The sequence below is a fragment of the Saccostrea echinata genome, unplaced genomic scaffold (assembly GCF_033153115.1).
Source record: "Saccostrea echinata isolate AGI-Se365-2 ecotype Australia unplaced genomic scaffold, CSIRO_AGI_Sech_v1 ptg000034l, whole genome shotgun sequence".
In the NCBI taxonomy this organism is placed as follows: domain Eukaryota; kingdom Metazoa; phylum Mollusca; class Bivalvia; order Ostreida; family Ostreidae; genus Saccostrea; species Saccostrea echinata.
In genome coordinates this window covers 660,900-685,582 of record NW_026889783.1, presented here as the reverse complement: position 1 = coordinate 685,582, position 24,683 = coordinate 660,900, and the positions used below count along the sequence as shown (strand labels likewise).

At 32.7% G+C, this 24,683-nt stretch overlaps 2 protein-coding genes across 3 annotated transcripts; one reads left to right on the top strand and one right to left on the bottom strand.

The window, feature by feature from the left end:
* Window positions 1-3,360: 3,360 nt before the first annotated feature.
* LOC133199336 (testis-specific serine/threonine-protein kinase 1-like) lies at window positions 3,361-4,358 on the bottom strand. Its single transcript, XM_061335143.1, has one exon. The coding sequence runs from the start codon at window positions 4,352-4,354 to the stop codon at window positions 3,494-3,496; it is 861 nt and encodes a 286-aa protein (XP_061191127.1). The 5' UTR covers window positions 4,355-4,358; the 3' UTR covers window positions 3,361-3,493.
* A 1,830-nt stretch (window positions 4,359-6,188) lies between these two features.
* On the top strand, window positions 6,189-16,846 carry LOC133199334 (clusterin-associated protein 1 homolog). 2 transcript variants are annotated; one of them, XM_061335141.1, is made up of 13 exons: window positions 6,189-6,284; window positions 7,645-7,756; window positions 7,851-7,935; window positions 8,216-8,398; window positions 8,686-8,781; window positions 12,661-12,744; window positions 12,835-12,968; window positions 13,071-13,212; window positions 13,317-13,401; window positions 13,677-13,763; window positions 14,066-14,092; window positions 15,509-15,567; window positions 16,640-16,846. In XM_061335141.1, the coding sequence occupies exons 1-13, from the start codon at window positions 6,263-6,265 to the stop codon at window positions 16,757-16,759; spliced, it is 1,236 nt and encodes a 411-aa protein (XP_061191125.1). In that variant the 5' UTR covers window positions 6,189-6,262; the 3' UTR covers window positions 16,760-16,846. The 2 variants fall into 2 exon arrangements, with proteins under 2 accessions (XP_061191125.1, XP_061191126.1); XM_061335142.1 differs by lacking the exon at window positions 14,066-14,092.
* The last annotated feature ends 7,837 nt before the right edge of the window (window positions 16,847-24,683 follow it).

The window sequence follows — 24,683 nt, the reverse complement described above, 5'->3', positions numbered from 1 at the left end:
ACTATATATACATGTACATAGAAGAAATGTTATAGCATTAATGACATTGCCCTATGGACTCAGTTGAAAGATGACTGCCCGGATTTGTGTATTCAGCAGAATTTCCCTATCCTAACTTACTGATTTATTGAAAAAGTCATTGAACGTAGATATAGGCACCTTGTTACCTTTGTGTACATGCGCGGTTGCATAATTCATGAATGTACCCACAATAGTACTAGAATTCTGACACGGTCACAGGGGGCCCCGCTCAGAGTTATTATAGGAACATTACTTTATATGTCAAATATACCACGTAAGCAAGGTGACGAAAAACAGTCACTAAACTACAAAACTGTTAGGTGTCTTTCTATTTTTGATCAACTAATAACAACCCAAATTTTGTCACCCTCTTTTTAGTAAGATGCTGAAGGTGTATGTACAAAATTTGAAAACATTTTGATGAAAAACTTACCGCGTCGTGACATTAGTGTAAACAGACAGATACACAAAGCGAAATGACTCCAAAATGTACAAGTTTGTTCTAACAGATAAATACTGTGCAAAACGTTATGTTGAAAACCGAGTTTTTGCATCACGACGACAGTGTTCATTGCAATTTATTCAGACGAACAACATACAGACAGATATGACTCCAAAGTTTATAGGTGTATAACTCTCTGACATAGTAAATTGAAAACTTAAGTTCCAACTACTAATAAGTTGAAAATTGTTCGAGTTACAACGAAAGTATTCATGGATATAAATTCATACGTACACACAGACAGACAAAGCGATATGATCAAAAATGTCTAGAATGTATGGATGTCTCCCTCTCTTGGTAGATTACTTCTGTACAAAATTTGAAAACGTTACGTTGAAACTGAGTTATTGCGCCACAACAAAAGTGTTGAAGGACATCCAACGCGGATGGAGAGCAGAGAGACGGAAAATTTGATTCCAATAGAGCTCTCGCATTTTGTGCTTAGCCCTTACAAAACTACAACAATCCGCGGGCTTCTAAAAGAAATGGAAACACTTTTCGTTAAATGACTTCTTTTTAAATAGTGATGGCCAGAAGCGTGGGTTTTGAACAAACTGAAAAACTTATGAGCCCCAACATCCTTCCAAAGATCATCCTCGCAAGCCAGGGGTCCTGAGTCAACACGTTGCCGTCCAACGGCAACGTGTTGACTCAGGACCCCTGGCTTGCGAGGATGTCCAAAGATATTAACAGATTTTAGGATTCCCACTTAATTTCTTTTGTGAAAATCCCTCATCGACCGATTGTGGATTTAGACTGAAAAAAACCCACATAGACATTGCAGACTGTACTAATAGACCCAAAAGGCTAGGAAGAAATTGTATGTTATACTTTGATGTATTACCTTGCCAGGGGACTATATCGCCAGGGCATGTAGGATGATTGTAAGATTCCTGATCCAATAGCACAGAGTTAGCGATTGGTTTGGGGTTATATACTATTAGTTAATGATATAATAGCCTTGGGTATGCTGGTGAGTTTTGAATCGCAATTGTCAATCTATGGAATCAGTTATTGCAGAATGATGGACAAAAGGAAGGGTCAACCTGAGATGAAGCTAAAGGGGATATTGTTATGTCCTCTGTTGTAGAGATGTAGGGATCGGATTTAAATTTTACTGCAAAGAGTGTAATAAAATATCCACCCCGGAGAAAAAAGAATCCAAAAGACATGTCAATATTGTAAAATGGTCTTTGACTACATAGATGAAACAAGAGGCCCACGGGCAACGGCGCTTACCCGAGTAACTTTGGCCCAGATTTTAAACAATATTTTTTTCCCCTCTTCATTCCAACGGAAATTTGGCCTTGACTTAGTCTCAAGGAATAATGATTCAACCAATCTTGAATCAAAATAACCTATAGAGATGTTTTAAAATGACTAGCATGACATTGCTGTTTTGGACTAGAATATAAACGATTTTTTTTCATCGTATACATGTATTAACTAAAATTTGATCTCCGAGATCCTGCTGTTCTTCTTCGGGTTTTGAAAGATTTTCCCCACATACCAGTACTTCCATATGAATATACGACTAATTATGGCCCTGCTGTTCTTCAGATGTTTTCCTATATGCTCCAATGTAAAACGTTGATCTCCAGTTTTGGCCCCACCCTAACCTGGGGGCATGATTTAAACAAATTTGAATCTACATCATATATGACTAATTATATAGCCCTGCTGTTCGTTAGAATATTATAAAAGACTTTTCCCTCCATAATGCCATGTCAGATTATGATCTCTTGTTGACTACTGTGGCTCCATTCTTATCCTGGGGTCATGATATGAACAAAATTTTTCACAAAATATTCATTTAATCTTAATTACCGGTACCCCCCCCCCCCTTGAAAGAAATGGGGTATAACTCTCCAATTATCTCCATGAGTTCCGGATGTTAAAAAAACTTAAATTTAGGAAACTTTGTAGTAAGTAAATTTGGGTGAAATTGGCCTCGTGATTCTTGAGAACTCGAAAATGTTAATAAAAATTTACAGTAAAGACGAATAACAACTCCTGAAGAATAATGACTAGGTTTATTTGTCGGTGTTGAAAAATTACCCGGCCCTCAATCGCAGCAAAATGTACTTATTTTGTAGAAAATGGAATGATTTGTAACCAGGAGCTCGTAACATAAAGCCTCTTTATGTTCTTTATATTCTTAAAAGCAGTCTTTTGTATAATTGTTTACTTATAGTGAAATAAAGTGTTTATAATGTTTATAACCTACTTAAGTATACCAACCATGTAACATCATGCACGCCTGCCATGCTGAGAGTGTTATTAAAATCAATGTTCAATAAATCAGATCAAACTACATTGTATTCAACTTATTTTGATATCCCGCTATTATTTACTTATCCTCTCCTTGCCCCCCCCCCCCCCACACACACACACACACCTTCAGGGGGACGCATGAGCCGTTGAGGCCGTTTATATACCGCTATTACATGCACATTATTATTTTGATTAATGAATCATGAACGTTCTAATGCCGAAATTTAACAATAAATAGTTCTAAATATGTGTAATGGTACTTAAGACATACTTAAGTCAACTCTACCTTTCGCCTAAGTTTTGCTTATAGAAAGTCAGATGTTAGCACGCTTCTTAAGTCTAAGAATGCACTTAAGCCCTACTTAAGCATGGTCGCAAACTATATTACGAACCCCAGTTGTCAAGATACTGGTGGTAGACAAAAACTTTCTTGAAGTCTTTTTTCACATATTTAATAAGCAAAATCTATAGCCGCATTGCTTTGAACAGATGAATGAATTTTTGTTTTTAAAAAAGGAAGAAGATATTTCCCGTTTTTTAAGAGGGTGCAATCGCGGTCTTACCACAAAGAGACAAATTGGCTCCAAAGTTGTGTACGTGAAATTTTAATGCGCCTTAATTTTTAAAATACCCAACATATGAAAAAGAACAAGTGTAATTTCATAATTTTTTTGTATTGAGACAACATTCAACACATTATGTTTTTAACCACTCACTCTGCAGAATATTGCCAATTTTTATCCTTGATTTTGAGTTTGGATCAAGAATTTTATGGATAAGTTCTACACAGTGCGATGAAATCCTTTCTTTCACTTTGTCGGGAATGGAAATACCTTCAGAAATCTGTTTTTTCAGCATTTCCTTGATATTCCTATCATCAAATGGCATTTTTCCGCAGATCATAATAAAAAGAATAACCCCTAAACTCCATACATCGTTAGTTCTTGGGTCATAAGGCAATCCACGCAGAAGTTCCGGGGAAGCATACGCTCTGCTGCCACAGTATGTCTTGCACATGACAGCATTATGCTGCTGATCGAGATACATACGGGAAAAACCAAAGTCAGAAACGGTTATTCTTTTGTCACGCATAATTAAGATATTTTCACATTTTAAATCACGATGTGTTATTCCGAGATCATGCAAGTATTTTATAGCCTCTGCCATTTCTCTAAACATTCGCTTAGCATCCTCTTCGGAGAGAGTGCCGCATGCTTGAATTAACTGCAATAAATCTCCTTTCTCAGCGTAGTCCATCATAATGTAGACGGATTCACCTTGATACAGTACATCATGAGTGACTATAACATTCGGGTGCTTTACAAGGGTTGAAATTTCCAGTTCCCTGGGCAAAAACTTTTTAACATAGTTTTTCTTCGCATTTCTTTTGTCAATCATCTTTACAGCCAAAATTTCGCCGTCTCTTGTTCTTTCGGCGATTCTTACGTTGGAATAGGTTCCTTCGCCGATTTTTGGACCCAATCTGTAACCATTTGAAGACAAAAAATCCGCTAATCGCAAAAACTCGCGGGAAGTCAGCGTCTCTTTTACATTCATCTTGTATGAACGATGTTTGTCTATTGTGACGTCATAATGGTACGTGTACAAAAAGATCGTTATTAGCTATATAAGTACAAACTGAAACAGATTTGTTGGGAAAAAACTCTGACACAGATACATTCGATCAGTGCACATCATTAAAGCAACTTTGTTTTCATTAAATATTTATTCTTGATAGACATGTAACCGGTACATAACCTTTCCCGCCGCCGATACCCACGTGCAAAGAATTTACTGTGATGGAAATAAAAAAATACAATGTTTGAAAGAATATTTACGACGAAAATATTTTATATGTACTTATATGACAATGAATTAGAGTGGAAGACATGCTTTAGTAATGAAATAAATTCCCAAACTCCATCACCAGCCTGGCATCTGATACTTTATTGATTAGTGGTAGCGATGGGATGCTCATTCCAAACAACCTAAAATCCATAAACATTGAGCAACTCTGCATCGACAGGCAATGCAATTAGTATCTCATAATCTTTGAGCATTAAATGGGCGGATCAAGGTTTTGAAGAATAAAAAAAAAGACTTACATGCAAAGCATATTTGTTATACATATGCAAAAAGTGTGCATTTTATTTTATTTTGACTTATAAAGTTTAAAGTTCATTTCGTAAAACAATCTTGAAATTATTTGACACCTTTAGGTATAGGAGTGAAATAGGCTTTTAGTAAAAATCTTATATAAAGTCATGGGGAGGGGAGATCTACCTCTAACTTTTTGTCAAAACTTTTCTATTGTAATAAAGTAGGACACACTAGCTTCCACCATATCGTAACAAAAAGTTGCAAAATGGAGGGAGGATGGGGGTAAGCAGGTTTGAGTGAAAAATTTCGTACTAAATTTACATTAAAAAAAACTATTCTGAAAAAGTGGAGAGGTCCCCTACCCCCCCCCCCTCTCAAGTAATACGGGCCTGTTTGTATGTTAATATAAAAAATTATGTGAAGGAGACCTCATTCCCAAACACTCTTGTGTACTACGGATCTGTTTTATATCAAAACAATGTTATGGAAATTTATTCATTCATTCATTAATTTTGTAAAAGCTTATTGGACTCAATGGGGGAAAAAATGTGCTGAAACACTTAACATTTACAGAGATTCTAGAGGAGGAAATGTAAATTTGGTAAATGATTTTTAAGAAACTACATGTATAATATTCCATTTCTATCAACATAACTTTTATATAAAGAAATTATACTACTTGTAAATTAATTAAGAATGACCCCCCCTCCCCCCCGACATGTATATCAGGCTAGTGGCGAATTACATTGTTATGTAATGCATTACACTACATCTATAATCTGGGCATTAAATGACCATTACCATTACTCTTATTTCTTTAAGTAATTTATCACATTACCATTACTTTAGTAAAGTAATTCATTACCATTACTTTTCAGGTTTCCAAAAATATAAATACAAAATTCGTGCAACCCTCTCCTGAACTGTTTTGAATTTATCAGACAAAGATTGTTCTGATCTAGTTAAATAGCATGATTGAATCTCAGCTAATCAGAGAGCTAGGAATTATTCAATTATATATCAAAATTCTATTTAATTTTTCAAAACCAAGCGTAAAAACAAACCAACAGACACAATTGATTTATTTCATATATGGAATTTTAATGTGATGTAAATAAAAAGAAATAGTGTAGGTTCGTTAAAAAATACCTTTTAAAAACCGTCAATGTGTATTATTGTAAATTTTTCATTGAAAAACCTCGATATCCACAAGGTACTACACACGTTTTGCAGTTAATTTTATTCATCGGGATCGTTGTTTGTTAAATTCTAGAAACAACAATACGCATGCGTCAAATAGTTTTGGCTTTCTTCGCAACGAAGAGGAGTATTGAAATATTTTTTTAGAAGTCAGAATACACAACCATGTCGTACAGAGATTTGAGAAGTATGTCAATTATAAATATGTGTTTGTTACTTTTCATACATGATCATTTTAAAAATCATCAACCCATATCGGACAAGAGAGAACCGCAAGAAATGATCACTTTTATTCACTGACAGGTTATCTTGCAGTATACTTAATGCTCTTGCTATATTTATAGAAAATATGCTAATCATGTGTAGTGAAAATAAAGACGTATTTGGACCGCAGGTACTTGAGTCTTGGTTTATAGATATGCATACCTATTGAATATGAAAAAAGTACTCTGTATATGAAGTCAATATATATCTTGCATCGTTCCGCTCAATGCATTTTACTTGAAGAAATGGACGTTTTTACACTTCTAAGTGCCTAAGAATTTTGCTAGACTGCTGTACTTATGGTTACAATGATGACAACTGAATTTGAAGCTAAATTATGAAAACATTTAGTGTACACTAACAGGTGCAATTCCTCACAGTAAAATACACATGTTCATCGCAGTAAAACATGGTTATACAGTAAAACATGCTTATAGCGAACACACTTATGATGAATTGACGCTTACAGCAAAGTGATTTTAAAATATATTGTATACTTTAAGTTAACAGATATAACAAATTATGTTTATAACGAAGCAAAATTGCCCATCCCTGGCACTTCGTTATAAGCATGTTTTACTGTAGCGAACATTCTTATAATGAATTCACACCTACAGTGATGTGAATTTCAATCGCTGTTGGCTTAATATGTTTTGTGATCTTAACTGGTATAATGAGTTATGTTTAAAATGAATTAAAATTGCAAATTTCTGGCACTTTGCTATAAGTGCGTTTTACTGTATACATATACAAAATTGAGAGGATCTGCCCAGGAGTGATTGCTGTGGGTATAAATTATATTTCCTGATAGTATTTTTATGAAGACAGTGTTATTTTGGTAATTCAATTCAGATTATTGATAAGGAACCTTCACCAAATGCATCAAACACTTTTTCTTTGATTTTCAATTTTAGTACAGAAGAGCTTTGCTCATCTAGAAACTTGAGTTTACAAGAAATCATCTGGATTAATGAAACAGACTTTTTATTATTTGGAGGTTTAAATGTTAAGTTAACAGTTAACTGTATTCTCACAAATTTAATCTAGAAAGTGAAGAGTCCTGATTATTGGTGCCCCAATTATTGAGGCTCCATTGTAAAATGATTTCTTTTTGTAATTCATTATTATGTAGTGGATAAATGTGCTAATAACTTCATGCAAGTTACCAAAATATGAAGTCTGCAAAGGTAAAGAAGGCTTTAGGTTACCTTTTATTAATATCTGATTGTTTTCAGAATACACTGAGATGATGAGGGCTTGCATACAGTCTGATTATTTTATAGATTTCACTGAGATGATGAGGGCTTTAGGATACCCAAGATTAATCTCCATGGAAAACTTTCGAAATCCAAACTTCCCTCTGGTTGCTGAAGTTATGCGATGGCTTGTCAAAAGGTATTTGACAATTTTAGATGGTGCTTTAATTTAAACTTTTTTTTTTATCAAGAGCTTGAACAACAAGATTTACGATGATTTCTTACAATTTTAGATATGACCCAAATGCTGACATACACAGTGATATTGACACAGATCAAGACAGAGTGATATTCATCAAAACTGTAGCAGAATTCATGGTTTGTTCAAGTCTTGATTCTATGATCTATTGAAAATTTAGTTGTTTTAACTTGAAATATTGCAATTAAAAAATCTTTCAAGCTTGAGTGGATTTCATGGTTTTTACAGAAGCTTCATAGAGTCAGCTACTTTTGAAATAATTAACAATGATGATGTTTATAAAAACTGAAGAAGTAATTTCATAACTGAAATATTTCAATTGTCAAATCATTTTGTGTCATTTTAAAAAGCTAAAGACAAGAACTGATGAATTAAATAATTATAATCATTCATTTTTAGCATACAAAGGCACACATCAAGTTGAATACAAAGAAACTGTACCAGTCCGATGGATATGCTGTGAAAGAGATGCTGAAGGTGACGTCAATGTTGTACAATGCCATGAAAACCAACACATCAACCCAATCTGAGACAGACAATGAAGACGATTCTTCTATGTTGTCATTTGACATCTCATCAAAGGTATGATCATAGGTGGACAGCACTAATTTGGCAGTAGTGGTATTGATAAATTTCACAAATAAGTACATTTATTTATCGGCATTGAAATTGATATAAGACATTCACATGAATAAATCAATGAATCTAAATAACTATTGACAGATCTCACTTACCTTAAGTTGCTTATTTTGGACTAGCTGGGCTTTGACTTAAGTCATATTTTCTTGCCCTGACCTGGATTGATGGACTGTGTATATTTTATGAAAATTTATAGATTAGAAGGATTTTAACATATCCTATTTTGGCAGATAAATGATCTGAAAGAAGCTAGAAGGCTTGCTTCTGAAATCACAACTAAAGGAGCCACATTGTATGATCTCCTGGGTAAAGAAGTGGACCTCAGAGTAAGCGTGTTTAAAAGTCTCATTATTTATACAAGTTATATAATATCTGAAATAAAAGGTAACCCTAAAACTACATAATTAAATATTTAATGATTATCTCTATATGTAACATTTACTGTGTAAATTATGTAGTTAGATTAGACAGAGACCAGGCCCCAGGATCATGAAACAAACTAAGACTTAAGTCAAAATTTCCATCGCCTGTAAAAGTCTTATTAATTATTGGATTAATCTCTAAATATACAGATAACAACACTTTTGTAAAGCAATATTGAAAAATATTTTAATTTTGGTCTGCTTGACTTCAACAACATCATAGTAAAACATAAAGATTTTGACTTAAGCTTAAGATGTTTCATGACCCCGGGGCCAGAAGAGCTTATGTGGTAGTAAGGTGTCTGTCTCTCTGTTTGTTTGTTTGTCTGCTTGTCTGTAAACAATTTTTCAAAAATGCTACTTTCCCTACAGTTTTCGTCCGATTTCAATATGACTTGGTACACAGGTAGACTACACGAAGAAAAGTAATTCAATGTATTGGTTTTCAATTTAAATGAGCAGTATTGCCATGGTTACTAAAAAAAAAATTGTGAAAAATTTGTGAAATCCTTTCAAAATGCTATTCCTCCTGCAGCAGGGATTTTTTTACCCTCTGATTCCAGGGGCCGGAGCCGTCAAGATTGGGAAAAATAGCGATATTTCGTTGAAATTGGGAAAAATATCTTCATACAAATAAAAACAAGCAAAAGTCAAATATTTAATCATTTTCCTATTTTTTTTATAGTATGAAGCTGGCCTAAACCAGCTTTAGTGATAAGAAATAATAGAGACTGTTCAGGACCTTAAAAATGGTAAAGCCGCAGGGTATAATAACATTGTAAATGAACACTTTTATACAATGTTGTCATCTTTTTTACCTTTACGTAAGAAGTTCTTTAAAATAAAATTTGATAGTGGGTTTGTTCCAGATGAGTGGTTAATCGGTATTGTTTGACTAATTTATAAGAATAAGAGTGATTCAACACAGCCTGAAAATTACCGCCCTAGGCAAACTGGAGAGACTGACATGATGCACGTTTATTTATTAACTAACGATCCCGACTTTAATTTTTAAACATCGATCCCGCTTTAAAAAGTATGCATGCAACATCCGTAGTATTCTGAATAACTTTTCGGAACTCCTCGGATGGCTCATACATCATACATAGAGGACATAAACACCTTTTTGTCATTATTTTATTTTAATAATTTACAACTTAATACTTTTTTCATATTGGGAATTTTTAGGTATAATTTTGGGAAAAACATGCACTTTTCAGCATTGGGAATGGGGCCAAATTTCGGCCCCGGAGAGACCCTAAAAAAATCCCTGTGCAGTTTTGGTCTGATTTCAATAAAACTTTCTACACAAGTAGAGTACACTTAGATTCTTAATTCTTGATTTCTTTGAATGGTGTTGTCATGGTTACTAAAAATAGATATTTTTGTGAAATTCTTTAAAAATGCTTCTTCCCTTACAGTTTTGGTCTGATTTCAATAAAATTTTCTACACAAGTAAACTACACTAAGATACATAATTCTTTGTATATGTTTTTTTTTTTTATTTCGGTGAACCACGTTGCCATGATTACTAAAAATAGAATCTTTTATGAAATTCTTTTAAAATGGTACTCCTTCTACAGTTTTGGTTAAAACTTTGTACACAAGTAGACTAAAATTCACTGTGTATACTGGTGTCTCATTATATCGCGGTACTTAATTCTTTTGCATAAAAATTGTAATTCCAAATTTTTATTTAACTTTTCATCAAATGATATTCATAAACCTAACTATGGCCAAACTTTTTAGTGTCAAATTATTTTCCAAGCTTGCATCGTTTAATTTGTAGTCTATTTTTAAAACAGGAATTAAGTCTTAATTACCTCCTAAATTGGAGAGTCTCATTATATCGCGGTAAAGGAAAACATGGAAGCTTGTAGTTGACAGGGACTTCAATTTTATTTTTAAATTTACGATGTAATTCTACATGGAAACTAAACATAATACAAACTTCAGACTTTCAAAAATATTAACTTTATTATGGATTTTACTAGGATATAAATTCAATGGTCTAAATAAAATAAAAACGGGAATGGAAATCTATAAAAATATGTTTTATTTGAATAAAATTTTTTCCAACGGATGTTCCATACTTTTTAATCATCACAAAAGTCAACAAAAGTCGACAGATAGTCCATCAACAAAAAGGATATAAGCTATGTATCTGAATTTTTGGAATATACCGCGATACAATGGAACCCGCGATATAATGAGAATTGAGGATAACATAAGTCCATATATTGGTTTTTAGTTTTGATGAATGGTGTTGCCAGGGTTACTAAAAATAGAAATTTCTGTAAAATTCTTTCAAAACGCTATTTTTTTTCAGTACAGATATACCAGCAAAATGCTTGGATATTAGATTTCTAAAGTAAAATTTAATATGTCAGAAACGTTTATGCCAAACAGTAAGGTTGTTTTTGTATGGATGCATTTTGTTGCAGAACTGTAGTGAAATCAACAAGAACTTTCTTGTGTCAACGTATTTATAATAGTTACATACATTCTGTTTATAAATGGTGGATAAAAAAATTAGAAAAAAGCATTTATATGTTATTGAAAATATTGCAATACATATCGCAATACAGATAAAAATATTGCTATATATTGCAATGTGTAATTTTCATCTGATACTTAGCCCTACTGTTTTTCTAGTTTCAAGTCCAAGTGTTTGTTATAAGTACATATCAGGAGAATTACAGTCTCGTCAGAGTCATATTTATGTACTTCATGTACCGTATATACTCACCTATAAGTCGGTCCGCCTATAAGTCAGTTGTATTTTTTGAGGTTATTTTGGAGGGACTTGCCATTGACCCGCTTATAAGTCAGTACAACTTTTTGCCAGAATCAGTTGACAATATCAAATCAATGCTCATGTTTTAACCTGGTTTCAGTTAATATTTTTTAGAAATGACGCGGATATTTAATTTTAAATCGTTAAGAAAAATACATAATATACACTTAAGATAAAAATAAAGTTATTAAAATACGGAAATGCTTGTACAGGGTGTCCCAGAATATATGATACCATTTCAAAATTCTGTAAAACCTAATGTAATGAATATTACAAATTTTTAAATGATGCCCTCAAAATGACTTTCTATTTGTGTAATGACAATGTCTAGACATTGCACAAAGTTCCTTAACTTGAGACAGTTATGCCTGTCTTGGTTGTAACTTCTGGATTTTCATCAGAAGTAAACCTTTTATATATGTTAAGGATTCTGGTTTGGGTTTAGCAGCAGTAACCTAAGACTAGGATTGATAATTACAGTTTCAAAATGAAGGAAGCTAGCTCTTTTGAAAATCCATTATAGTTGAAATTGCAGTTTTTTGCAAAAGTTTGATGTAAATTTGATACGTTGCAATTTCATAAGTGTGAGAATTTTTTTGGAATATTTTGTTGCTTAAAAATTGTACTTATTCAAATATTTTTAGAGACATATATCAAAGAAATTGGCCAAGGGATGCGTTTTTGGCAGGTATTTCAAATGGTATCATATATTTTGGGACACCCTGTACTTTATGTATAATTTTAGAATTCATATATAATAAATCTAGACTTTGTTCAACGATAATCATTGGAAATATTTATAAAATACTACATTTCGCCATCCAGAAAAATGCTTATCTTTTTATGACTTGCCTATAAGTCGGACATAGAGTTTTGGATCAAAATTTAACTCCCCCCAAAAAACGACTTATAGGCTAGTATATACGTTATATTATGAAAGTTTGTGTAAGTATTTTTGACATTTATTATCCCATTTTCCTTTGTAGGAACAAAGATCCATTGTGATAGCAAAATCTCTAGAAATCAATGAAGTTGAGAGTGGAATTGGTGGATCCATCCGAGGGGTTGAGGTAATAAAAAGATTTAATTCCTTGGACTCAAAAATCAGATCAAATGCTCTATCTTGATTCATTCTCAAAATCACTTTGTTCTCCTTGCAGAATGAAATAAAGAAGTACCTGATGCAGCTAGACAATGTAGCATCTGATGAAGCTAATCTGGAGGCTAAAATCGAGAAAAAGAGGAATGAATTGGAAAGAAATGAAAAGCGATTACAAACTCTACAAAGTGTTAGGTAATTTATCTGTTCAAGGGAGAGAATTCACTTATATGTTTGTGTTTAGAGTTAGTATTCTGATATTAAAAAAAAAACGAAAGTAATTTGATCTTATTGTAGACCTGCTTATATGGATGAGTATGAAAAGTTGGAGGAGGACCTGCAGAAGCTGTATGAGGTTTATATGGATAAGTTCCGAAACCTGACATATCTAGAGGCCCAGCAGGAGGAGTACCACAGGGCAGAACAAGACAAGTTCGAGGTCAGAAATTCAGAGGACACATGTATTTTTTTCTTGTTATGCTAATTGTATTGAAGTAAAGTTCTTCTGTGGAAATAAAAGTAAAATGTGATTTCTGTACACAGGAGACAGAAGAAAAATTAAAACAGATGGCTGATCGTCTGAAGAGTGAGGAACAGAATCGGCAAAAGATCATGCCAGATGACATTGGTATGATGGGATTTTGAATTACACAAATATATACTCGTTAAAATAGATACATGGAAAAATTTCGTGTTGTTTTATAAGTTGATGCCATTAAAGATGATATGAATAACTGACATAGCCTGTTAAATATTCTTTTTAAAAATAAGCCTATTGTTTAACACCTGTTCATTTAATGTTGATTTAGACCTATGCTTGAATGTCTTGGTCTGCTTTTGATGAGTGGAATGTTATAAGTTGAGCTGGTTTACTTGGAGTATTTATAGTTGACACCATTTCAGATATCTCCCGCGACTCTGATGACGGGTTGGATGAATCTGATGAATCTGATACTGACGTTCAACAGCCCGTCCGACAGCGTCCTGACGGTCAGTACAAAAGTCTACATTGTTTATATCATTCTGAAATTGAGTGGAAACTTAATTTTAAAACCCAAGTTTATAACTGAAAAAGTTCAATTTTCTGAATTAAAAACTTAACAAAGCAATCAAATTAAAAAAAAAAAGTTTGGTTTAAATGATTCCATGCAGGCTAATAATTTTTTGATCCATTAAATTATTTGTGTATTTTATTGAAGCATCATGCAAAGTCTAAGTTCTTATTTACTACTATTACAATGCAAAGCTTGCTTGTGATTTTTTGTTAAAATGTTATATTAATAAAACAACAGTAGAAAAAATGTCCAGACCTGTGCCTGGTGAGTGAAATGTTACAAGTGTATCTAGTTATTCGGGAAATCAAATATAGTCAACACAGAAATACTATTCTGTTGCATCTTCGGGTTTTAGTAAAGTTAAATCAGGAAGGATGTACAATTAACCAGCTTAATTGAAACGAAAATGCAACCATCCCTTTAAACATACAATGTACTTGCTAATGCAGTATTTATCGAGTATATGCAGAGGTATAAATATTCATAGTTGCTTTATACTGGCTAGTCCTGAATGAAAGTAGTCAGGTACATTAAGTTTTATGAGGATCAGATAACAGATTAGATGTTATTCTATGACAAGTTATGACAGATAACCTATTTCTGTGGGGCATTGAATTTTAAATATTTAATTGTTTAGATTTAGTTTTGTTTTATTGGTTGATAAAAAGCAGGAAATGGACAAAGGCAGTACTTCATTATTTATGTTTGCTCCTGTCTTATTTTCTTTGTTTAGTTCTTTTATTCTACTAAAACTTTTAAAGTAAAAAAGAATTTTAAATGTTTTCAAATTTTTTTTTGGTTTACATTTTTCTTTCATGGTATTAATTTCTTTGGATATGAGGTCAGTGGCTTGGAGAGTAAACCCTTGTGTAGTGTTACTGAATAGCACACTGGCAAAATTTGCACCTAATAACAGTTTTTCATTTAAATTCAAATCTAAGAGAATAAATTTATTCATGAAACACAGTTTTTGAACTGGTGTGCTTCAAGAGCAATTTCCGAAGAACATTTTGTAGCACTTGAGAACAGCTGTGTCATATTACAGAAGTTGTTTTAATTTATTGCTACCATCACAGAAAAGAATTTTCATGGAAGTTTCCTACACAGTAACTTTGTTATGAATATTTGTGAATATTTTGGAGATATTAACAATGACAATGAAGCACTTCAGTTTAATGCAGTTTAATTCTATATCAAAAATTCTCTATACAGATAAGCATTCTTTGTACAGTATTTTGTTACGATATCAATCAGACAGCATTACCAAGAATTTCTTTCCATTGATAATTTTAATTTTTGTTAAACATGTATATGTCTTGACATTGAATTTGTATATCTAATTGGTATCTTTTCTTACATTTATATTAATTTCCTGCTTTTTTGAAAATATATGCAAGGTTAGTAGATTGAGCATTTATACCTACATAAAACACTGCATGATCAATTAATGAATAGTATCTTATTTCTCCTCGTATATGAATGAGAGTTTTATATTCTTGTAGTTTATGCTACATGTACATTTGTTAGAATATGTGGTTTTTAAACAAGTAAATTATTAATCCTACATTGAAGGCATTGAATTGTTACTGAAGTTGAATTGTTATTGATGTTGAATTGTTACTGAAGTTGAATTATGACTGATGTTGAATTATGACTGATGTTGAATTATTCTGTTTACAGCAGCAGCTGGTGAGAGGAAGCAGAGAGTGATGGGATCTATGTTGGCTGATGCCAGTGACGTATGTATAACTTATTCTGAACATATTGATGGAGCTTACATTTGTATGATACTTAAGATTGACTATTGCAGTCTTTTTGTGAAATTATTGAAACTTTGATATTATCTTTATTGTCACTTACTTGTAAATACATGTACATGTATTATGTAAAAAAATAATATACCTTTATATGCATTTTGGTTTCTGAAAAATTGACCTTTCTGCAATTAGACAACAGTAAGTTAACAGCAATGAACACTTAATTGTACAATATTTATACTACCTGATTTCATGCATTTGTTTTAACCCCCCTCCCCCTCCCCTCCCCCAGTCGACATCACACGCACATAAAAATATTGTTTGACAATTTACCTATGTATTACATGCAAGTATATTTTATTTCATATACTGTTCATATTAGAGCAGTTTTATTTTGTAAACACATTATAACATCAATTGCCCATGCCTTTACTTGCTAAGCTGCTTAATTCGAGCTTTTAAATGTAATTTTGACTGATTTTGCTCTGAACAAGAATTAAGTCACAGATTTTTTTAAAATCTTGTATGAAATTGCTTTGTGTTATTCAGTCAACAAGAGACAATAACAAATTCTACATACAAAATATAATTTTTGGCAATTCCACATTTTGTGATCCGTGCACAGGTACCTATTACTACCATGTGGACCTCATTTTCTCATAGTACGATTGCATGTATGCACATTAATGCAAACATCAACTGCAAACCCTTTTATATGTGAAGGAGTAAAAAGTGACAATTGTGATGTCAAACACTGATGCTCTGATGTCGAACAACATAGGTCCCCCCTTAAAAGCAAAATCAAATGGTGCTTCTCTCTCATTTCTTGTATTGGATATATAGTTAAACTTTGGTATCTCAACCATCAATATCTCAGATACCATGGATATGTCGAAGTGAGGAGGAAATCCAAACCACATATTCTTTATGTATTTTGTTCACTCAGAGTAATGTTTTTAAAGTTTTCTTCATCACAATAAATAGAAAAAAAAATATTAAGTTGTCATGTATTTTCATTTGAACAAAAATAATCATTTTTATATCTTTTGTACAGGATGATTCAGAAATTGATCTTGATGATGATGATGATGAAGATGATGATGACGATGATGATGATGACGATGACAATGATAATGTGAATGAACAGGATGAAATCGATGACAATGATTTTTAAAATACTTTTGTGATTTAAGTTTATATGAAATTTGTTCAATAGATCTGTTTATTTATTAAAGGGACTTTACAGTCGCATAAATGTAAACCGTTTTATGTTTTGACCAGTATATTGCATTCTGACTTACATGTATTTTACATTTTGGTTCACCTCTGTCTGGGAAACTATTGCTATGTTTTTGCACATGGGCATCTGTTGTGAGTAAACTTTTACCATGCTCAACTCTAACAGAACCACTGGGACAATTTGAACCAAGGCGGTAAGGATTCAAATTTGTTCACAAACTTTTGGCTCAGGTAAGCTAACAGTCTAACAAATGGGAACTTCTAAATTAGATAACCTATGAAGTTCACAGATACCAGTTATCCTTTGCAATAATTTTATATTTGTCCTACACCTGTTCAACTGTGCCTAATGTTTGGCATTTCTATCCCCATTTAGTGGTGTGCCCATCTTGGCAGAAGGCCAGTTTAATACATATATTTTTCCCCTCCCAAGTGGTATGCCACAAAGCAGAGACTGTATCTTATCAAGATCTTGATTAATTGGAACAGGGCATGGCCCTTCATTGGAATAAGCTTGAATCCCCTTTACCCAAAGATACTCTGTGCCAAATTTGGTTGAAATTGGCTTTGTGGTTCTAGAGAAATCAAAAAGATTAAGGTGAGAGAAAATAATCAGAAACTTTGGTGAGTTTAGAACAGTATTTCAGAAAAATAAAATCCTTTAGTGATGAGAATGCAAAGACTAAAAATTTTCTCAAGAGAAAGCAAGAATACATTTAACCAGAGGCATATGTGCCAGAATGCTTACCTGAGTTGTTCAATCATTACAATTAGAGTTTTAAGGATAGTTTTCCTAAATATTCCTACATAAAACTTGATACCTTGTTGTTGCCCCACCTTAACCCTAGGGGCCATGATTTGAACAAACTTGAATTTACACTTAATTGAGTAGCTTTTATATAAGTTTCATCTTTTCTAGCCCAGTGTTTCTTAAGATGATTTCAATGACCCTACCTTGCTCTTGCTTTTTGTGATAGAGAGCATAGCCTTTCATTTGAAGTTAGGAGATTGGCGAACAAGACGAGCAAAATGCCTATAGCTTCAAATGTATAAAAGTCATATTTACTATGTGAATTAAAAAATTCTTATCATTGAAAGATGTGAAATAATGACAAACAAAACTTTTATGCAGAAACTTCAGCAAAAAATCATTTTATGATTAAAAAAATTGTTGGTTTCGAACCCAAGGAATGAAAATTCTGAGTATCTATTTTCCTTTCAAGACTAACTTGCTAACTACTACACTATACTGCTCTAAACAAATGCATGTATTGGCGTTTAAATCATGTTTGTGACATGACCCTGACTAAATGGACTTAAAATATTTCTTGGAAAGATACAAATGTAGTGTCATGAAAGTATACTTTTAAAGGACAGTCAAACCTTGTTATCTAAAACTCATTTTTGCCCTCTTTTGTGTATGTATACTATTTCAAGGACAAATCAGATCAATCTTTGTGAGATTGGTGCATTTTGTTGAGATTTTACCTAAAGTTTGCCTTAATGTTAAATGAAATATCAAAGAAAATATTCTCAAAACTGAGATTTAATTTTTTCACTTTATCAAATTCTTGTATAATAGGCATTTTGCTTGCCTTGTTCGATTATCTTCTTTGAATCTTAATTTACTCAAGAATGCCCTGTTTTGTTGAAATTGGTCCGTTGGTTCTGGAGAACTCTAAAATGTGAAAAGTTGCCAGATGAAAAAAAACAAAGAACAACAGTTGATCAGGAAAACTCATTTGTGAATTCAGTTAAGGTGGATTAAAAGCTATATGCATGGCATGACTTCCACAAGACCTATCAAGGATATTTCAGTTTGGATGTGTTGAATGCTTTGGGAAAAAATCATATTTTATTTTTTATCTTAATGATGTGGATATTCTCAGCATAAAAAAGGAATATAATATTTTGAATTCATGCATATACCAATTATGAATATACATATGTATTTAACTTTGACCGAATTGCCCCCCCCCCCCCCCCCAACCCAAAGACCATGATTTGACCAAACTGGAATATCCATCATATAAGAAAACTTTTACTTTTTCCAACTTTTTTTTTGGCCCAGCAGTTCTTTAGATTTTCAGAATGATCCCATCACATTTTCACCATTTCTTAATTATCAAGAGGACATGGCTCATCTTTGAACAAACTTGATTCCCTTTCACCCAAGGATGCTTTGTTGAATGTTTGGTTGAAATGGGCTTAATGGTTTTGGAAAAGAATTTGAACACAGAATCAAATATATGCAGATGGATGCTGAACTTTCTTTGTGAAAAGAAGTTTAAGTTCAGAGAATATTTGTCCCCTGGTATAGGAAAAAAGAAGAGGGTGGAAAAACTGAAAAAAAAATATGCAGATGAGAAAGACAAGAGGCCCAAGGGCTTGGAATCACTCTTCTGATAAATTGTACAATCTATCTCTTCTATTTTAAGCCTCTTAGTATCTTTTATATTAAGAGCCTTGAAATTCCAAAAGTAGGTCAGCATAGCCTACATTTTGGATAACACACTCTGAAAACTGACAAAGTTTGATGATTATAAGCCCCTTATATATGAAATATTGAAATATAGCCATAAACTTCAACAAGAGGTCCATGGGCCACATCGCTCACCTGAGCACTGTGGCTAGGAAAAAAGCAAAAATCAGTTCAGTATTTAAAAGCTTTAATGCATAAGTGGTCCTGACATACCCCTAAAAGGGGGGTATGATTTGAACAAAATTGAATCTACACTAACTAAAGATGCTTACATATTTCTTTGTATGTGAATTTTTTTCCTACAAGTTTGAACTTTCACTATGGTCTCACCCTACCCCCTGGGTCATGGTTTTAACAAATCTGAATCTACACTATCAGAGGATGCTTCCATATAATTATGACCAATCATAGCTTTGATTTTTAAAAATTTTTCCTATGTATTCCTATGTATAACTTTAATCATCAATTGTGGCCCCACCCTATCCCCAGGGGGTCATGATTTTTTTCAAACATGAATCTACATGTACACTACCTTAGGATACTTTCGAATAGTTAATAACCAATCATAGCTCTGCTGTTCTTGAGAGGATTTTTTCTTTATTTTCCTATGTAAAACTTTGATCGTCCATTGTGGCCCCACCCTACCCCTGAGGGTTATGATTTGAATAAACTTGAATCTACACTACCTGAGTATGCTCACATATAAATATGACTAATCATGGCTTTGCTGTTCTTGAGAAGAAGATTTTTCCTATATATTCCTATGTAATACTTTGATCGCCCCACCCTACCTGTAGGGGTCATGGTTTTAAAAAAAATTGAATCTACACTACCTGAGGATGCTTCCATATAAATATGACCAATCATGGCTTTGCTGTTCTGGAGAAGAAGATTTTTAAAGATTTTTCCTATATATGCCTATATAAAACTTTGATCGCCCACTGTGGCCCCACCCTACCTGTGGGAGTCATTGTTTTTTAACAAAATTGAATTTACACAACCTGAGGATGCTTCCATATAAATATGACCAATCATGGCTTTGCTGTTCTTGAGAAGAAGATTTTTAAAGATTTTTCCTATATATTCCTATGTAAAACTTTGATCGCCCACTGTGGCCCCACCCTATCCCTGGGGTTCATGATTTGAACAAATTTGAATCTACACTACCCGAGGATGCTTCCAATTATAAGTTTTATATTTTGAAGCACAGTGGTTCTTGAGAAGATTGATTTTTAAATGATGCCATTAATTTTTCACGAATTCATAATTATCTCCCCTTGGAAGAAGGCGTGTCCCTTCATTTGCATAAACTTGAATCCCCTTTACCCAAGGATACTTTGTGGCAAGTTTAGTTGAAATTGGTCCAGTCATTCTTGAGAAGAAGATGAAATTGTGAAAAGTTTACGACGACACTGACAGACAACAGGCAAATTTTGATCAGAAAAGTTCACTCGAGCCTTCGGCTAAGGTGAGCTCAAAAAAGTTCTTCTGGTTTTTAACTATAATGACATTAATATGCAATAATATTGTAACTATATTGGATGCAAAAGTTTTGTTGGTGTTATCATCAACATAATGATAAGTATTTTTGATTTTTATTAGGCAGTGGCTTGTTCATCTTTCATAAACAATACAATGAGCAAAGCTGCAGATGGAGTTGAAAAAATTATGTACTGTTTGTTCTAACAATAACGAGTACAGCATAGGAGCTGCACATCAAACATTAGAAATGGAGAGAAAATTGAAATCTTTGTACAGAGCTGCCAACATTATGGAATGAAAAATTGTAAGGAAGGGGTCTAAGGGCCATCTAGGCACTTCAGCTGCTTGAGATATTTTCCATTTTGTTTATTTTTAAATGATATAATTTCAAGTTAGTAGAAACAGACAATGACAATATGAGGAAGCAATGTACGTACTCATGACTTTTTTTTATTATAATAATGAAAACTGAAGGTGGACAGTAAGGGTGCAACGATAAACCGTTTGACGGTATATCGCGGTATATTTTTCCACGGTTCAATTCATGATACGCTGAATTATGGATGTTTCGGGACCGCGATGTTTCGGGACCCCGACGTTTCGGGACCTGACAACACGTTTCGGGACTTGGGTTAACACTTTTCGGGACTTGGGCTAACACGTTTCGGGACTTCTAAATATTTTGTAAAGGAAATGAAATAAAACTTGTTTACTTGTGTTTTTATGTTTATACATGTATAATTTCTCAGTTTGATACACAATTTATAATTTAAGAAGCACTGATTGGAGTTTTTATTAGTTTTAAAGTTTGCCTGCGGCACGGAGGACGCCTGCCGAGAAAATCAAACGCCCGCGGTGTTGTCTCTTTAATTTCTTATTACAGTATTTGATATATTACCTTTATAAAGTATTTAGTTAACATTTGACCAAAATTTAATTCAATTTTTTTTTTAAATATGTATTTGATTTATTTATAGTGTTTGATACGAGAGTTTGTAGAATTAAAGCCGGGAGACAATCGTAACTGCTGTGTGAAGACACGGACGTGTTTTTCTTTCTAAGACTTTCTTTCTCTCCTTTTTAATAATAATTTTAGGTATTTGATTTCATATTTGTTTACAAAATTTACAAAGGCTCAAGCTAGCACATGTGCAGTAAAAACTTAACGTTTTACGGGTAGTTGTTTTGAATCAGAATCTGAAATATTCCATGTTCAACTTTTTAAACATCAGTGTATAAAATTTATAATTATTATTTCAGGTTATATATGCAACAAAATCATAAAAGCAAATTTATACAAAATGTTACGGGTAAGAGAAATGTTATAACTTAAGCTATAAACTTCCTACACATCCATGTATACGTTAAGCAGAGAAGGAAAAAAAAACGAAATTGTATTTGACATTTCAAATATATATAACGTCAAAGAACAGCTTGTAAAGTAAATTTTACTGAAAGTATGATGTGTATATATATATATATACCATGTATGCAACATTTGGAAATAAACCAAACTTACTAATTTTCAAAATATAAACACGTTTAACTTATTTTTCATCTTATCGTTTCAAAGTTAGACAATTTCTTCGTCTATGCAAAGTACATGTACTCGATGGCTTAAGAAAAATGATGAAAGTAATCGATTTTATTCATTTATTTTAATTAGAAAAAAATTATTCCCACGGAAGTCCCAAATATTCCCGCTATATATTATTGTACTATCAAAATTGTTAATTTGTCTACAATGATATGGATGTCTGAATTTATGTTTACTGTGTATACACAGACTACAAATCTCAATGAAACTCAATTATCGATCTTCTTATATACCCGACCAGTGCGTAATATTATATGTGGTGTTACATAGTTAGGTACATGACAAACTTTAAATAATACTGTAAATAAATACTAAATAGTATTTAATTTGCAAATATTAAATTTTTCATGCTACATGAACGTTGTAAAAGTGTTTAAAAGACATTCCACATTGACTACGTTAACAGGTCAACTTAAATTTCAAATTTCCACCTTGCCACATTAAATAGATAAAGCTATGATGAAATTTAAAATGTTTTTAAAAACATTATTTGAAACGATATCGAATGAAATATGTTGTTTATACCATTTAATGCTTTTTTTTAAAGTATGGTATTTTTTTTTTTTAATTTAGGGCCAATGTTCTCGCAACATTTGTAAAATATGTTCATTTACAATGTTTTGGAAACTTTAAAAATGTTTTCGTAACATTTCCAGGGAAGAATCTTACAGATACTATGCCAAAACCTTTTGGAAAAAAAAATATTTGAAACCGTTTGGGAAAAGGTAGACAAAATCAAGATCAAAACATTTTGAAAACCTTTATATTTTGTTGAACTATTGTTTGATTCTGAATTATTTCATTTACCAATAAACAAACGATATTTTTTCCATATTTTTAGATTTTTATTTTCTTAAAATAATTTCAAAAGAAACCACACAATCTTTTTACTTCCCATTACCGGCGGCGTCTTTATACATGTACGTAACACCTCCCTATGTACAGAGTATCAGTTTGGATATGTGTACCTGATCCCAGTTGTTGTTTTAACAATTTACTGACATGTTTTTTAAAGATATATTCGACGGTAGCTGGAGATCACTTGAATATTTTAAAATATCTATCATCAACCTGAGAAGATTAAATTTTGGAACCCCCCCCCCCCCCCCATCACCACACACACACACAAAAATAACTAATAAAAAAATGATAAAAAAATAAAAAGAAATAAAAATGAATATTGTAAAGATTTATTCTTCTTCGTCTGTTATGAAAAAACCCCCCATCAAAGTATATCTTTATGACAATTTTTATTATATATATACATAAAAATTAAAATTCGGATTTAGCTTGAAATATTACGTACTATGTGTAATTAGATTAATATGCTATATCACCATAATAAAATAATTTGTTTAGATCCCGAAAAAAATTAACTCAAGTCCCGAATCGTCTTGTTGCTAGTCCCGAAACGTCGTATTAGTCAGGTCCCGAAACGTCGTGGTCCCGAAACATCGTGCACCCGATACGCTAAAATGGTATCGCGGTTCGGTTCGATCGGTCCAGAATTATCCGAATCGTCCGTTTTGTTTCCTTTGTTACAATTTCAAAATGGCTTCCGCGCAAAACGTGAGGTCACCGATAACGCATTTACGGAAGACGGAGAAGGACTTAATGTGATTATAAGTTATAGATGTTAAGACAAATGATAAATCCTTTAGATCTAAACGTATTCTTTGGTAATACACGATATTTCATCACGTGTGTTCACTGTCTTGTTGACTAAACATGTTAACACGAGAAATATGACAACTGGTTTTCTACGTAAATAAAAGGAATAAAAGAATGAATGTCTTCCCTTTTCATTCCAATTTAAAACGAAGATTATTAGGAAAGGCCCCTGTAGTTCCCTGTAAATGTTCATCATTGGTTTAGAATATTGTCAAAACTCAAAGATCTACCCAACAATCCAATTCAAGTTAACAAAATTTTATTCTAATTATTATTAAAAAAAATATGAACATTTTATATAACCCTGTCAAGATTAAAAAAAATATGATGACAAACTTGAAAGACTTTTTAACCTTGTATCGTGATACGTATCGTATCGTGAACTGAATACCGTGATACGTATCGAACCGTGAGGTTAGTGTATCGTTGCACCCCTAGTGGACAGCTATGAAAATACCAGTATTTTCAACTTTTGATTGAGAAAATTGGCAATCGGAAGAATGAAGAAATCGTAAGGTGTATTTTAGATGTGAAAATCGTAAGATCTCTGCTAAAATCATATGGGTTGGTAGCTTTGTCTGTACCAAGATTGACATAATTTTCTTCCATGCAAACTAATCTGTTTAT